This window comes from Furipterus horrens, unplaced genomic scaffold, assembly GCF_987537825.1.
Source record: "Furipterus horrens unplaced genomic scaffold, mFurHor1.1.pri manual_scaffold_13, whole genome shotgun sequence".
NCBI lineage: Eukaryota > Metazoa > Chordata > Mammalia > Chiroptera > Furipteridae > Furipterus > Furipterus horrens.
This window is the reverse complement of record NW_028327183.1, coordinates 43,380,549-43,391,847: the sequence shown is the minus strand read 5'-3', so window position 1 is coordinate 43,391,847 and position 11,299 is coordinate 43,380,549. Positions and strand designations below refer to the sequence as shown.

Genomic DNA, 11,299 nt, shown 5'->3' with positions numbered 1-11,299 from the left:
AGCTTCTCGTGGCGTGGCCCCTGGCCCTGGCCGGGAAGCTGGGCCAGCAGGGGACTCAGCCCCGGCGGGTGCCCTCCCTTTCCCCAGAGGACGCGGCTGTGAAGGGGAGGCTGGTCGAGTGTCTGGAGACCGTGCTCAACAAGGCGCAGGAGCCGCCCAAGTCCAAGAAGGTCCAGCACTCCAATGCCAAGAATGCCATCCTCTTCGAGACCATCAGCCTCATCATCCACTATGACAGGTGCCCATCTGGGGTCTGGTGGGCTCGGGCCAGGGACGGGGGACCGGGCGCCTGGCCTCCTGGGTCTTAGGGGAGTGAGTCTGGGAATGGGGACTTCCAGGTGGGAGGATGCAGCTGGGAAATGTTGCCCCACTAGGTGGGTGCTGGGTCCCTTTGGGAAGCAGAATCCCTGGCTATATTTACTTGGGCTCAATGGCCCAGAAATTGGGGTCATCAGGAGTGGTCATGCGTGGCCTGAAGGGTGATGTGGGATGTCCCAGCCTTGCCTGAGTCCTCCTCATGTCCCCGCGTCTCTCTCTGTTGTCGGCAGTGAGCCCAACCTGCTGGTCCGGGCCTGCAACCAGCTGGGCCAGTTCCTGCAGCACCGGGAGACCAACCTGCGCTACCTGGCGCTGGAGAGCATGTGCACGCTGGCCAGCTCCGAGTTCTCCCACGAGGCGGTCAAGACCCACATCGACACTGTCATCAACGCCCTCAAGGTGCGGCCTCCAAGCCCAACCAGCCGCTGTCTCCTCTGCCCCCTCAGGGACCCTTGGGTGGCCAGCCCTGTGTCACACGGAGCCTAGAACACACCCTACCTGCTGTCTTCCCTCAGACGGAACGGGACGTCAGTGTGCGACAGCGGGCAGCTGACCTCCTCTACGCCATGTGCGACCGGAGCAATGCCAAGCAGATTGTGTCGGAGATGCTGCGGTACCTGGAGACGGCCGACTACGCCATCCGCGAAGAGATTGTGAGTCGTGGGAGGGACAGGGGCCTGGACCCCTGGGTCTGAGGGAGGAGGGGCCGGGGGCCTGGACTGCCAGGTCTCCAGATGGGGACAGTTGTGAGCTCAGACCCAGCTGAGTCCACACCCTGTTCGCCGTGGGCACACACTCATGCACACACACGTGCGTCCTCCCTCTCGCTGGCAGGTCCTGAAGGTGGCCATCCTGGCCGAGAAATACGCAGTGGACTACAGCTGGTATGTGGACACCATCCTCAACCTCATCCGCATCGCAGGGGACTACGTGAGTGAGGAGGTGTGGTACCGCGTGCTGCAGATTGTCACCAACCGCGATGACGTCCAGGGCTATGCTGCCAAGACTGTCTTTGAGGTCAGCACCCCTAGCTCCCCACACCAAGGGCGTCGAGCAGTTTCTTGGCCTCCCTGCTCCCCGCAAGGGACACAGGGGCCCGGCCTTCACCGCCAGCGGGAGGGTCAGTCCGGCATGTAGTTGCTGATGCCTGGGTCCCACCCAGCAGTCTCCTGCTCCCTCTGCACCGAAAAGGAGTCTCATCCTGTCCTGTTTTACTACCTGTGTGACCTCGGGCCAGGCACTGACTACCCTGTGCCTCAGTTTCCCCATCTATGACCCTACACGTCATGGAGCCCCAAGGGTTGGCACCCCGCCTGGCACGTCTGAACGCTCCTGATCCAGGGCATCGTTACTCATGCTGTCCCTGCCTGCAGGCGCTCCAGGCCCCAGCCTGTCACGAGAACATGGTGAAGGTCGGCGGCTATATCCTTGGGGAGTTTGGAAACCTGATTGCTGGGGACCCCCGCTCCAGGTGAGGGTGAACATAGGAAGGGTCTGGGGTACAGGGACCCTAAGTGTCTCAGGGCTAATGATGATGGGGTTCCCCATAAGCTTCTCAGCCCTTCGCGCAGATCCTTGCAACGGAAGCGAGAACTCAACTCTCAGGAGCCTCTGGGAGGGAGGATTGCAGTGGCCCTGGCCCCACGGCCAGCCTGGGGTCCTGGGAAGGGTCCCTACTGGGGAGGCGGCACCTCATGTGGGGGTTTATGGGAGAGGCGGGTAGAGCCTGCCCCCGCTGACCCCTGCCTCCTGCCCCCGACAGCCCCCCGGTGCAGTTCTCGCTGCTGCACTCCAAGTTCCACCTGTGCAGCGTGGCGACGCGGGCCCTCCTGCTGTCCACCTACATCAAGTTCATCAACCTCTTCCCGGAGACCAAGGCCACCATCCAGGGCGTGCTGCGGGCCGGCTCTCAGCTGCGCAACGCGGACGTGGAGCTGCAGCAGCGCGCCGTGGAGTACCTCACCCTTAGCTCCGTGGCCAGCACCGACGTCCTGGTCAGGGCCCCCCCTGGTCCTCGCGCGCCCCGCCTCCTCCTCCTCCTCGGCGCCCCGCCCCCCTGACCCGCGCCCGCCCCCGCCCCGCAGGCCACCGTGCTGGAGGAGATGCCGCCCTTCCCCGAGCGCGAGTCGTCCATCCTGGCCAAGCTGAAGCGCAAGAAGGGGCCAGGGGCCGCCAGTGCCCTGGATGACGGCCGCAGGGACCCCAGCAGCAATGATATCAATGGGGGTGTGGAGCCCACCGCCAGCACCGTGGTGAGTCCCCCACTCCCCCAGGACCGGGCCACCCGGAGGGTCCGCCTGGGTGTCACCCCTTCTCACCTCCACCTGTACTTCCTGCAGTCGACTCCCTCGCCCTCCGCCGACCTCCTGGGGCTGCGGGCAGCCCCTCCCCCAGCGGCACCCCAGGCTCCCTCGGGTGCCGGCAACCTCCTGGTGGACGTCTCCTCTGATGGCCCGGCCACCCAGCCCAGCCTGGGTCCCACCCCGGAGGAGGCCTTCCTCAGGTACCAGCCACCGTGGGCCCCGGGCTGCGCGTCTTCTGTCTGTCCCCAACTCACTCCTTCCTCCCTGTCCCTGTGCCTCTGCCCACCTGGCTGCCACCTCTCCTGGCCGACTTCCTCTGGCCACTCTGGACTCTCGGCTGCCCCTGGCCACCCTTCGTTGTCCGTTCCCATCACCGTGTCTCAGCCTGCTCTTCCTTTTCTCCTTTCCTCCTCCCTCTTTCTCTTCGGCCCTCTTGCTGCCTGTCTGGGATTGGCTGCCTGCCACGCCTGTCTTCTCTGTCTGCTCTGGGATTGGATGGCCCAGCGAGCTGGAGCCGCCTGCCCCTGAGAGCCCCATGGCTTTGCTGGCTGACCCAGCTCCAGCTGCTGAGTAAGGGGTGGCCTCAGGGGGTTGGTGGGCAGACTCCTGTGTCCCTAGGGAGGGTTAGAGGCCTGGTCGCTCTCTTCAGGGGTTCCTGTTGAGCTAACTGTAGAGGCAAGGACTTGGAAGGGAGTGAAAGTCTGGGTCCTCGGATGCAGGAGGCGGACGGCAGCACGTGCTCGGGTTCTGTTCCCATTAGAGGCAGTCACCAGACTGATTCTGGGGTTCTTTGTGGTTCTCTGGGGTACCTGGGTATGTGGATTGTGGGGTTCTGCCCTTTCAGGGCTTGTCTCCCTCCATTAGCTAGCTCCAGGCCTTTGCCTCTAGTACCTCCCTCCCTCCAGTCCCCTCCCGTCTTACTCCTTCCCTTCCTGCAGCCCAGGCCCTGAGGACATCGGCCCACCCATCCCAGAAGCTGATGAGCTGCTGAATAAGTGAGTCGGGGAGAGACCAGGGAGGGGAGAGAGGACAGGCGGGGGTCAAGAAGCAGGGCCCACCTGGGCCCTTTTCTCATCCTGAGCTCCCCCCACGCCCAGGTTCGTGTGCAAGAACAATGGGGTCCTGTTTGAGAACCAGCTGCTGCAGATTGGAGTCAAGTCAGAGTTCCGGCAGAACTTGGGTGTGTCCGGGGGGTTGGGGGTACTGTAAGGACGGGGTTTCAGGGAGACCTCACCTGGGCGTTGAGTAGGGACTCTGATGGAGGCCTGCCTCTCCCCATCACTGCAGGCCGCATGTATCTCTTCTATGGCAACAAGACTTCGGTACAGTTCCAGAACTTCACGCCCACTGTCATCCACCCTGGAGACCTCCAGACTCATATCCTCTCAGCCTGGCGCAGCCCCCTGGCTCCAGGCTTGCCCCTCTGGCTCTGCCTTCCTGAGGAGATGCACCCAGTTCCAGGACCCTGTCCCGCCCTCTTACTTGAGCACTTGTTAATTCTCTGAGATTTAGTGTCACCTGTCAGAAGGGGTACCCCAGGACAGCAGGTGACTGTGATGTGGTAGGCAAGTGGGAGGGCATTACTGCTGGAATCCCTGCTGCTCCAGGCCCCCTCCTGATCTTGTCCTGACTGTGCTCTCTGCCCGACTCCTCACCTGTCATTCCAGCACCTTCTGAACTCAAGAGCTTGGCCAGGGGGTTCCTGATGCTGACCAGAGCCCCTGCCTCTGTGACACGGGCCTGTCACTTTGCCTCTGAGCCTTCCCATCTGCTCTGTGTAGACCCTCCTCTTCCTTCCCATAGGGTTGTTGTGGAGATCAGTGTGGTTGGAGAACTCTGGAAGGGTGGCTGTCATAAAAGGAAGTACTTGAGCAGTGTCAGTCCCCTCCCCCCTTTCTGGTCCTCCATTTGGATCCCCGTGAAATGATAGGAGTTAGACCCCAACACCCTGAGGACCTTTTTATTTTTAGTTATTTGCTTCATTCCTCATCATCCCCAGAAGCCTCGTGGGGCAGGGGTGAGGTACAGAAGCCCAGGCCTTGCCCATGGGTTGCTGACGTGAAGGCAGATGGTGATAGCACTAATTGCCACCCCTTTTTGTGCACTTGCCATACGCCAGACACATTGACAAGTGCTCCTACTGGATTATAGCCTTCAACACTGAGCATACAATGTCCATTTTGCAGACAAGGCTAAGAGAGGTGAAGTGACTTGCCCACAGTCACTGAGGTGGTAAGCGCTGGGATTCAAATCCAGGGAGGCTCTTGGCCTCAGTACTGTGTGATGTGCAGTAAAGGAGGTCGCTGAGCCCATTGAGAAAGGCCAGTTTAGCATAGGAGGAATCAAGGGGAGTGGGGCCTGGCCCCTCAGAGATTCACGGCCAGGGTCCCTGCAGAGGCAACCCCCCGTTTTCTGGCTTCCTTGACCACGGGTGGGCACAGCTGGCCGTGCAGACCAAGCGTGTAGCCGCGCAGGTGGACGGTGGGGCGCAGGTGCAGCAGGTGCTCAACATCGAGTGTCTGCGGGACTTCCTGACGCCCCCACTCCTGTCAGTGCGCTTCCGGTGAGTCAGTGGGGCTGCTGGGTGGGGGGGGGCCGCCTGGGCGAGGGGCGGGGCCTGACCGAGCCCTTTCTCCAACACCAGGTATGGGGGAGCTCCTCAGTCCTTCACCCTGAAGCTCCCGGTGACCATCAACAAGTTCTTCCAGCCAACAGAGATGGCGGCCCAGGACTTCTTCCAGCGCTGGAAGCAGCTGAGCCTGTGAGTAGTGGGGGCGGAGCCACCGCTGCCCCTCACGGTGGGCGGGGCCCGGGCTGCCAGGTTCCCGACCAACTCCTTTCCCGCCCCCAGCCCCCAACAGGAGGCGCAGAAAATCTTCAAAGCCAACCATCCTATGGACTCTGAAGTCACTAAGGCCAAGGTGAGAGGCGGAAAATCTGGAGAGGAGTCCTGAGGCTAACATCCCAGCCCTGCCCCTCCCTAACTCTGGGGTTTGGGGAGTGGTGGCCACTCAACTCCTCCGAGCCCCGCTTTCCCCATCTGTAAACTACTGCCGAGCCCCGCTGCCGAGGGCTGTGGGAACTAGGCTGCCGCTCTGGGAGCCAACAGATCTGGCACTTCTGACGGCTACATGCCTTCCTCCCCAGCTCCTGGGGTTTGGCTCTGCTCTCCTGGACAACGTGGACCCTAACCCTGAGAACTTTGTGGGGGCTGGAATCATCCAGACTAAAGCCCTGCAGGTGGGCTGTCTGCTCCGGCTGGAGCCCAATGCCCAGGCTCAGGTGAGTGGTGGTCTGGGGAGGACCACCTGAAACAGCGGCATCATCCCCTGCCTCCTGGCCTTCTCTGTGTCCCTGCCCCCCAGCCCTCTGGCTCTTGTCTTCCTCACCCCTCCCACCCTAGTTTTTGTTTCTCCCAATCCTTTCCACCTTTTTTGGCCTCTCTTATCTTTCATTCTTGGCCTGTTTCCTGTCCCTGTCTCCATCCTGTCTCACTTGGCCCGCTCCATCCCTCTGCCTCCTCCCTGAGTCCCTTCCCCCTTGTTCCCCCAGATGTACCGGCTGACCCTGCGCACCAGCAAGGAGACTGTCTCCCGTCACCTGTGTGAGCTGTTGGCCCAGCAGTTCTGAGACCCGGACTCTCTTGCCCCCCGGGGATGTGGCCGGCACCAGGAAGGAAGCCCCTAGGACTGAGGGAGCTTTGATGGATGGGGCAGTGAGGGGACCTCCACTGGTGACAGGCAAGACTCCACTGGTGACAGGCAAGACCCCGGGATAGGGGGATGCCTGGGACCTTCCTCCGGCCTTTTGTATTTTTATTTTTGTTCATCTGCTGCTGTTTACATTCTGGGGGGTAAGGGGGAGCCCCCTCCCTCCCTTTCCCCCCCAAGCACAGAGGGGAGAGGGGCCAGGGAAGCAGGTGCCTCCTCCCCTCCCACCCCACCCTGTTGTGGCCCCTCCTGCCCCCTCCCCGTCCAGGGGCTGTGTATTATTGTGATCAAATAAACAGAGACGCTAATGGCTCTGGGTCCCTGTCTGTCACTCACGCCCAGCAGTCAGAAGAGTGGGGTGAGAGCATGCAGAGTGTGGGTGGCCAGGCTCCGCAGCCCGTGGATGGGACTCTGAGCAGACAGCAGCAGCAGCAGCCACCGTGGCCCCAACTGGAGGGCCACCAGACGCCACCCCGTGCCTGGCTCCTCAGTCCCTGACACCAGGTAGCAGGTTCTTGGCACTTGGGGCCGGTGGGCTGCGTCCTCCACCTTCTCCTCTTGCTGCCCGAGCTCTGGAGGAAGAACAGGAAAGGCTGAGGTGACCCGTGGGGCTTGGACCACCAGGATGCCGACCTGCGGGAGCCATACTCCATCCTGGGCCTGAGTTTGACTCCTGAGAGGTGAGGGCCTCACAGCTCCATCCTGTTGTCAGTGACCTGAAGGCTCCAGACTTTCTCCCTCAGCTGCCCCTCTTTCCACCCAGCCACAGTCCCCATCTTTCCAGGGGATACTGTGAGTGGCCCCAAGCAATCCACTTAGCAACACAAATGGCAAGCATGCAGGTGATGCTTACCAGGTACCAGGCACTGGACTCCAGGTGCAGGGAACCGAGGACCCTACCCCGCTTTACACATGGGAAGTAGGTAGGGAGGGGTGGAGTCAACAGCTCAGCAGGGATTGTCCTATGCCCCTCCCAGGTGTAGCTCTTCACCATTTTGCTTCCTTCATCAGGGTCTTCACTGGGGTCGTGGCATCACACTAGGTCCCTTCCTTTGTCATTCTGCGGCCTCTTGAGTTCTAGGACAACTTTCCCTGACTAACCTGGGCTCTGGGGTAGCCCCCCTGCCCAACTATGGCTAAAGCCTGTACTTGAAGCAGCAGAGCTGACTGTTGATGTGGGAGGCACCTGTGTGTGGCTTGTGGCTCTGCTGCTTATTAGCAGAGCCTCAGTTTCCGCATCTCTAATAGGGGAATGATGATATCACAGGAGATAACCCTCACCTATGAGGATGAAGTGAGTCATATACAAAGCACTTGGTAAGAGGTGAAGTCTCAGCGTTAACTAAGGGTTACCCAGGAGATTCTGTCCTCTCCAGGCTAGGCCTCCCTGCCCCTCCCTTCCATCAGTGTGGGTGCCCGGCCGGGACCTTAACCATGCACAATAGCTGCTCAGTTCTACCAGTTTCTCCAGCCCCGCCTCTTACTCCCCTCTGTGTGACCTGGGACTCCGTCCCAGCCTGTGCAAAGGGGGACACTGCCCCACCACTGACCTGGTGGGAAGTGCATGGTGGTGACCAGGGTGTAGAAGGAACGGAGGAGGCACCGACGCTGCCCAGGGGAAGGGTCTGTAAGGGGGAGAAAGGGTGATAGAGAGCCCCTTCAGGGCCCAGGACCCTCCTGGCCGGCCGGCACTCCTCCTGTCACCTTTATCCCCTGAAGCCTCCACGGTGAAGAGGCAACGCTTCAGTTCTAGATGGAGGAGCAGCAGCCTGTGGGAAAGGAGGTGTCATGGCCAGGGAAGAGGGGATGAAGCCCGCGACCCATTCCTCCGTCCGAGCCCTACCCGAGGATGTCCGTGTGTAGGGGGAAGCCAGCGGGCAGAGCTCGGGGTCCCAGCGGCAGGCAGGCCCGCAGCGGGTCGAGCAGTGGCTGCCACCAGCGCTCCAGAAGCTGCAGGGGGCGTGGTCAACGAGAGGCGGGGCCGGGGGTGAGATGGAAGTATCAAGGGGTGGAGGCGTGGCCGTGGAGGAGTGGAGGAGCCCGAAAGGGGCAAGGCAGAGGGGTGGATGCGGTGAGGCCTGGAAAGGGCCTAAGATTGAGGGGGGCGGGGGCAGGCTGGGGTGAAGGTGATTGGACCGCAGTCCGAAGGGGGCGAGGTCTAATGAAGGTGCGGGGCTCACCAAGGGCCAGTACACTTGGCGAGGCATCGGGGCGCGCGGGTAGAGGGTGCAATAAGGGGAAAGTGGGATACGGCCCGAATTCACCTGTGGATCCAGCTGGCTGAGGGGAGGGCGCGGCCCGCAGAGAAGACACAGCTCCAAGTCTGGCAGCAGCCTCAGGGTCAGAAGCCGGTGCGGGACCTGACGCGGGGCGCAGGATGGGCTGGCCGGAGCTCCGTCCCTTCCATCGCAAGCCCCGCCTCCTCGCGACTGGACCTCTAGGTTTCACCCCGTTGCGCTGGTGTCCCAGGCCCCACCTGACCCCTGCCGGCCCCACCCACTTACCGTGGGACTCCCGTGTGGCAGGTACACGGGGTAGTCACGTGCAGCCTGCGGCGGCAGGGATCCCACCAGCCAGGGGAGTAGAACGGCCTCCGGCGTCCCCAAGCGCCACCAGCTCTCTGTTGCTACCACCACCCGGCCCGACACGACGAGGCTGACGAAGGCGGTGTCCGCAGCCTCCGCAAACCCAGAGAGGGCTTCCTGGTATGGGAGGGAGACCGACAGCGAGACTCAGGCAGGGGCGGCTGGGGCTTCCCAGGTGGGCGAGGAGTGGGAAGCGAACCCGCATGCAATTCATTGTTTGCCTCGTGGCCATGCTCAAGTGTCTCACCCTCCCTGCAGTTACAATCCCCAAGTCACATTGTGAAGTTAGATTAAACAGGTAAGGTGCCTGCTACCCTGCCAGCAAGTGCTACCGAAGCTAATAATTACAGCAGCAGTGGCTATGGTTTATTGAGTCCTGCTGTGAGCCAAGTAGGTGCAATCAACCACCTATTGAGGCTCAGAAAGGTCAAGTCACCTGCAGGAGGTGGCTATGCCTGGTGAGTCCACGAGAGCAGTATTTTAAAAAGGGTAAATAGAGATTCACCAGACAGAAGGAACAGCGTATGCTAAGGCAGGGAAGCTGGGAAGTTGTTGGGATGTGTGGGACTGCTGAGGCAGCTGGGTGAGGGGCTGGGACTTGGTCCTGGGGGCAATGGAAGCCATGAGACCGCGGTGATCAGGGGAGGGGCAGGGTCAGCTCTGGGTGTCAAAAGATCTTTCTGGGGCAAAGTGGGGGTTGGGCTGGGAGCCCAGAAGATGGGAAGAGGTGGAGGCAACGGTCCAGGGATAAGAAAATGAAGACTGAGACAGGGTCCTAAGGACAGGTTTGAGTTCCCAAGGCTTCCCGAATACCTGTAGGAGGGACTCCTCTGGAGGAACCACGCAGTCCACACACTGGGTCAGGTCCCCGATGAGCTCTGAGTCCCCCAGAAAGCTATCGATGAGGTGATAACTGGCCTAGCAGAGGGAGAAGGGAGCTGCCTAGGACCTAGGTGGGTCCCAGATCTGCTACCTCTCCATCAGAAAAGTGACCCAGAGTCAGACAACTGAGCTTCGCCAAGAACCCCCAAAGTGGGTGGCTGGGAACTGTAGTCCCCAGATATCAGTAGCCTCACCCTCAACTCCTTCTTCAGTCTCTCAACGTTGCTGATGTTGGTTAGTTCTTCAAGTCCCACAAAGAGAACCTAGAAGAACCATATAAGAGTGCAGGGGTCCTGGACATCTCAGAAGAAAGGAGAGACTGGGGCAATGGAAGCCATGAGGGGCAGGGTTAGTTAGCTCTGGGTGACTCAGACTGAGGAAGGAGAGGGCTGGGGAACTGGACTCCTAGGTCTGAGGGAGAAGGAACTGAGGGCCAGGATTCCTGGGTTTTGGAGGAAAAAGGTGTTGGGGGCCTAGGTTGCTGGGTGTGAGGGAGCTGCATGCTGTGAATTCGGAGTCCTTGGTTTGCAAAAGAGACCTGAGGTGTCTCACCATGGCCCCAAAAACCATCTGGAGTAGTCTCTCTAGTCTCAGCTCCGAGGTGCCCTCCTCAGATGACAAAACAATGAGGGTGATGCTGCGAGAAAGGAAGGTGAGAAGAAAGAATGAATCCAGGCCAGGGAAACAGGGCTTTGACGATAGCAGAGGTTGTTCTTGATCCCCGCTGCCAGTGACATCCTCCTCCAGCACAGCCCACTTCTTATACAGACAAGCTCAGGGATCAGAGGGTAACTGGCTTGTCAGAGATCCCACAGCCAAGTAAACAGCTGGCCCTGGAGAGCCGGAAGGCCTTGAGGACTTCTTCAACAGGGCCTATCACCAGCGCCCTGTCCCTGCTGCAAGCTACCACTTGGAGACCTGTCATGGAAGCTTTTCCACACCACGGTGGTGTCCTCAGTCCTCGCAGAGTTCAGCTGCACCTCGAGATTCTGCCCAAACATGTGGACTCCATTGAGGGAGCCGATGACAGAGAACGGGAGCTGGGGAAAGGTTTTGGACATTAGACAGGGGCCCCCAATCCCCACCTCTTTCTAGATACCCGGGGACACCTCCTGGTCAGGGACCCAGGGTTATTGGTCCACTGCACCCTCAGCCCTCTAAACTCAACTCTCCGGTCCCTACTCCCTTGAAGACCCAGAGGCCAAGCTCGTAACCCCCTTCAGTTTCGGAGATCCAGACCTCCAGGGCCCCACCTGCTGGCGGGCGGGGGTGCCGCCGCGGCTGCTTCTGCAGAACAGGGGGACTCCGCTGGAGGCCGCGAGGCACAGCAGATGTATGGTGCCCTCCGTCCCCTCCTCCCCCATTTGGAACCCACCCCAGTCCCTTTGTGAAAACGGTCAGTGCCCGTCTTGGAGAATGACCGTAGTCACATTAAGTCGGGCTGCCATCCGAAACCGCCAGAGGGCGAGATGAGGAGCTGATGGGAAGAAACCAACTCAGA

General features: G+C 60.7%; 2 protein-coding genes across 6 annotated transcripts in view; one reads left to right on the top strand and one right to left on the bottom strand.

Annotated features, from left to right (window-relative positions):
* AP2A1 (adaptor related protein complex 2 subunit alpha 1) overlaps positions 1 to 6,627 on the top strand; it is a 26,781-nt gene extending 20,154 nt beyond the window's left edge. Inside the window, exons 8-24 of one of the 3 annotated variants that reach the window (XM_090260815.1) lie at positions 88 to 238; positions 549 to 717; positions 834 to 971; positions 1,153 to 1,335; positions 1,692 to 1,789; positions 2,081 to 2,312; positions 2,403 to 2,570; positions 2,658 to 2,821; positions 3,126 to 3,191; positions 3,560 to 3,616; positions 3,719 to 3,801; positions 3,909 to 4,009; positions 5,063 to 5,184; positions 5,266 to 5,382; positions 5,473 to 5,542; positions 5,769 to 5,903; positions 6,174 to 6,627. In XM_090260815.1, the coding sequence (XP_090116941.1) occupies positions 88 to 238; positions 549 to 717; positions 834 to 971; positions 1,153 to 1,335; positions 1,692 to 1,789; positions 2,081 to 2,312; positions 2,403 to 2,570; positions 2,658 to 2,821; positions 3,126 to 3,191; positions 3,560 to 3,616; positions 3,719 to 3,801; positions 3,909 to 4,009; positions 5,063 to 5,184; positions 5,266 to 5,382; positions 5,473 to 5,542; positions 5,769 to 5,903; positions 6,174 to 6,251 (2,132 nt within the window). In that variant the 3' untranslated portion in view covers positions 6,252 to 6,627. Of the gene's footprint in view, positions 1 to 87; positions 239 to 548; positions 718 to 833; positions 972 to 1,152; positions 1,336 to 1,691; positions 1,790 to 2,080; positions 2,313 to 2,402; positions 2,571 to 2,657; positions 2,822 to 3,125; positions 3,192 to 3,559; positions 3,617 to 3,718; positions 3,802 to 3,908; positions 5,024 to 5,062; positions 5,185 to 5,265; positions 5,383 to 5,472; positions 5,543 to 5,768; positions 5,904 to 6,173 lie in introns of those variants that run through there. The other 2 variants (XM_090260816.1, XM_090260814.1) reach the window with 2 other exon arrangements.
* Positions 4,570 to 11,299, bottom strand: FUZ (fuzzy planar cell polarity protein). 3 transcript variants are annotated; one of them, XM_090260817.1, is made up of 11 exons: positions 11,052 to 11,298; positions 10,717 to 10,838; positions 10,351 to 10,435; positions 9,993 to 10,061; positions 9,730 to 9,834; positions 8,836 to 9,033; positions 8,596 to 8,691; positions 8,175 to 8,281; positions 8,036 to 8,100; positions 7,882 to 7,956; positions 4,570 to 6,903 (listed from the first exon to the last, which is right to left on the bottom strand). In XM_090260817.1, exons 1-11 carry the CDS (start codon positions 11,160 to 11,162, stop codon positions 6,677 to 6,679), a joined length of 1,260 nt encoding a protein of 419 aa, XP_090116943.1. In that variant the 5' UTR covers positions 11,163 to 11,298; the 3' UTR covers positions 4,570 to 6,676. The 3 variants fall into 3 exon arrangements, with proteins under 3 accessions (XP_090116943.1, XP_090116944.1, XP_090116945.1); XM_090260818.1 differs by having other exon boundaries at positions 11,174 to 11,297; XM_090260819.1 differs by lacking the exons at positions 8,036 to 8,100; positions 8,175 to 8,281 and having other exon boundaries at positions 11,052 to 11,299.